We start from the raw sequence: 3087 nt of genomic DNA, 5'->3' as shown, positions 1-3087 counted from the left end.
GGGGACACAGGCCGGACACATCCACCATACGGTGAGTCTGTGGAAGTTGGCGTCGGGATCAGTGGGCTCTTTGAATAGAGTTACGATACAACACGACAAAGTAAGATTAACGGATGACGGAAACTGAGATGAATAGAGATGAGGCGAGATAGGATAACATAAAATATGATGAAATGAGATTGATGAAAAAAAGTGGGCAAGAACTGATTTGTTGAGATATGATGAAATAGTCCTTTCGTGGACGGGCACCAAACTAAAATCTCCCAGGGGCCGACGGTGGCGGGTGGTAGTGAAGGGCTAATGGGCTTGAGCCCCTCCCCCGTCCCCACCCACCACCCCCAACTCTCTCCCAAAATAAATGAAAGTTTCTCCATAATGAAATAAGCATTTGAAACCGTTATGACCGTACGCAATGAACACAGAGTGATCAACTTGGCGGCTTGCTCGTTGATCCAATCACTGTTGTCACCGCTTACAACTACAGTAGCCCAGTAGCCAATCAAATGTCTTTAGAGCTCAGCAAAGGATGAGCCCTTTCCTGCAGGGGTCGAATATATTTGTTCGCGGCCTTGAGGTTAACACTTATACTCTATACGACTTAAATGTGTGGAAGAAGATGTAAAAATAACGTTAACAGTCCCATCCCGTCAAATGACACCTGCAGGTACAAGTTCTACTCCACGTCTGCCAACCCCATCAAAAAGATCGCGTGGCGCGCCCCCTTCGTAGACGTCAGCTTCTACCGTGAGAACGCGACCCACTTGTGGGACATAACCATCCCCAAACAGGCGCCGTTCTCCAAGTCCCACGTCTTCCCGCTGACCCGGCGACCCCTGATGGGTCACTTGTACCCGTCCCCCAGGGACCCCCGACCCGTGCTGCAGCTGACCTACTCTCTGGATGTGTGCCATACAGGTGTGTTGGTTTGTTTGTTTGTTGGTTGGTTGGTTTATTTGTTTGTTTTTATCTCCTTCCCTTTTGCTTTTCCCTCTCCATTTGGTTTTGTCTATTCTTCTTTATTTTATTTTTTTCGTATTTCCATCTAACTCCATAAAACTGACGTCTGTGGTCAAGTGGTTAGGTGCTCCGTCATTGCACATACATCTAATGTCTGAGTTCGATTCCCATATGGGGAGAAATTTTCTTCTGCTGAGACCTTATTGTTTTTGTTTTGTTTTTGTAAAGTGTTTTACGGTGCTCGCAACTGCATAAGGTCATATGAGAGCGCGGGACACACCTAATATTTTCAGTTGGTAGGAAATTTTGAATTTTGCCCTGGTGGTGGCCAAAGCCTACTCTTATCGATTTTAGACCTCCAAGGGATCTTTAACGTGCACAACTTGCACACGGGCCCTCCGAGATTTTTCGCCCTTGTCCGAGAAGGCTAGGTGTAGATCTTTCCTACCATAAGATCAGGGGTGTGGCAGAAAGACAGCAGTAAGGAGGAGCCAAGGAGTAGCAGTAGAAAGGCTGCAGAAAGAGAGGAGCCCAGAGGAGGGGGCAAAGGAGGTGAGGGGGTGGGGGCAGAAAGTGGAAATGAAAGCAGACAACAGAACATTGCTAGAGAGCAGGAAATGAGGTGAAAGGAGACAATTTTAGAGAATAAAATTTTTCAGTCGCTACCCGGATTCGAACCCGGGACCTTTGAATGAGAGGCCAACACCTTAACCTCTAGGCCACGAGAGCCCACTGAGACCTTATGTCCCTCTCAGTCCAGGTTGGCTCTAACAAGCATGGTCGAAGCCTGCCTCCTTAATGACCAAAATTGTGTTGACGGGTGCATTAAAAACTCACACTTTTGTGTCTCAATCTTAATTCATTTCCACTGTCATTTTCTCTTTTATCTATTTATCAACTCTGCCAATCGGATTCTCTGGACTTGGTCGGGGCCAGCCAGGTTTTATTCTTTTAATTGATGGAACAAAAGTTGCATTTTTTGGCACAATGTGATATAATTCAACTAAATTTGACTATCACTTTATTAATTATAAGTATCTCTTTTTCAAGGTCGCATTGTGCCAAATGATAAGTCCTGAAGAGGAAAATGAGAAAATGAAGACAAAGAAGAAGTACAATGAGACAATAAAAAAGGAGAAAATGTAGATGAAGAAAGCGCTATAAACTCAGTTTAATTAATGACATTAAATGTTTTCTCTCTCCCTTCCCTCCTCCCTCCATCCCCCCCCTCCCTCACTCTCCTCCAGGTTTCTACAACCATACATCGGAGCGGGTCAAAAAGAAGAGTGAGATAGGCCAGGTGGCGTGCGCAGCGCTCATCCACACAGTTCCCTTTGTTCAGCACGTGCGTGGGCCAGGCGGGGCGTGGTGCAAAGAGGTACTCACTCTAGGAGACAGTGTTGTGAACACATTTGTGCGGAGCGCCATAGACATCCCTGTCTGTTGAACTGTCTTTGCCTCAAGGACGTTAAATAGGGTGGGGGTTGTTTAACCCTATCCGTACGCCCTGGGATCATTTTGTACCCCCGGGGTTGTATTCTTTACATTTAAGAATACTTGTAGTACGAAGATCTCTTTGAAACTTTCAGTATTAATTTTCAAAAAATCATTTTGACAGACTGCTATGCAAAGCGTACGGATCGGATTAACGAGTAAACTTCCTCTTTGGAAAGTGGTGGCACAGAGCTCCCAATGTCGCATGGATACGATTGTAAAACACGACGTACGGATAAGGTTTAAGTGATTTTTTTAGAAACACGATTTCAAGCATTTAGGAAGCAGTCTTTAGACCCTGCCTGTCAGAGCCAGCCTTGGGCTGAGATGGATACAACACCCCAGCCGAGAGACCGAGACACTCGAAAAAATAATTTGAAAAAGTGTCAAATATTAGATTTGTTAAAATAGAGCAACATGTTACCTCATACAGAAGAGAAAAAGAGATAAGGACGACAGATGTCAGATGAGGAAGAAGGAATAAGCCACAGCAGGGCATCTGCCAACCACCCACTCCCACAGACAACCACCATTAATGATAGTGATAACGTCAATAATAATTATATTAATAATAATTATAATAATTATTATTATTGTTATTATTATTTTTTATTTTTTAAAATTGTTATTATTATT

General features: G+C 44.2%; 1 protein-coding gene across 1 annotated transcript in view; it reads left to right on the top strand.

Annotated features, from left to right (window-relative positions):
• LOC101862092 overlaps positions 1-2511 on the top strand; it is an 11514-nt gene extending 9003 nt beyond the window's left edge. The window contains exons 5-6 of the mRNA XM_035973697.1: positions 617-915; positions 2205-2511. Of these exons, the coding sequence (XP_035829590.1) occupies positions 617-915; positions 2205-2404 (499 nt within the window). The 3' untranslated portion in view covers positions 2405-2511. The remainder of the gene's footprint in view (positions 1-616; positions 916-2204) is intronic.
• The last annotated feature ends 576 nt before the right edge of the window (positions 2512-3087 follow it).

This window comes from Aplysia californica, unplaced genomic scaffold (genome assembly GCF_000002075.1).
Source record: "Aplysia californica isolate F4 #8 unplaced genomic scaffold, AplCal3.0 scaffold01752, whole genome shotgun sequence".
In the NCBI taxonomy this organism is placed as follows: domain Eukaryota; kingdom Metazoa; phylum Mollusca; class Gastropoda; order Aplysiida; family Aplysiidae; genus Aplysia; species Aplysia californica.
This window is presented reverse-complemented; position numbering and strand designations above follow the sequence as displayed.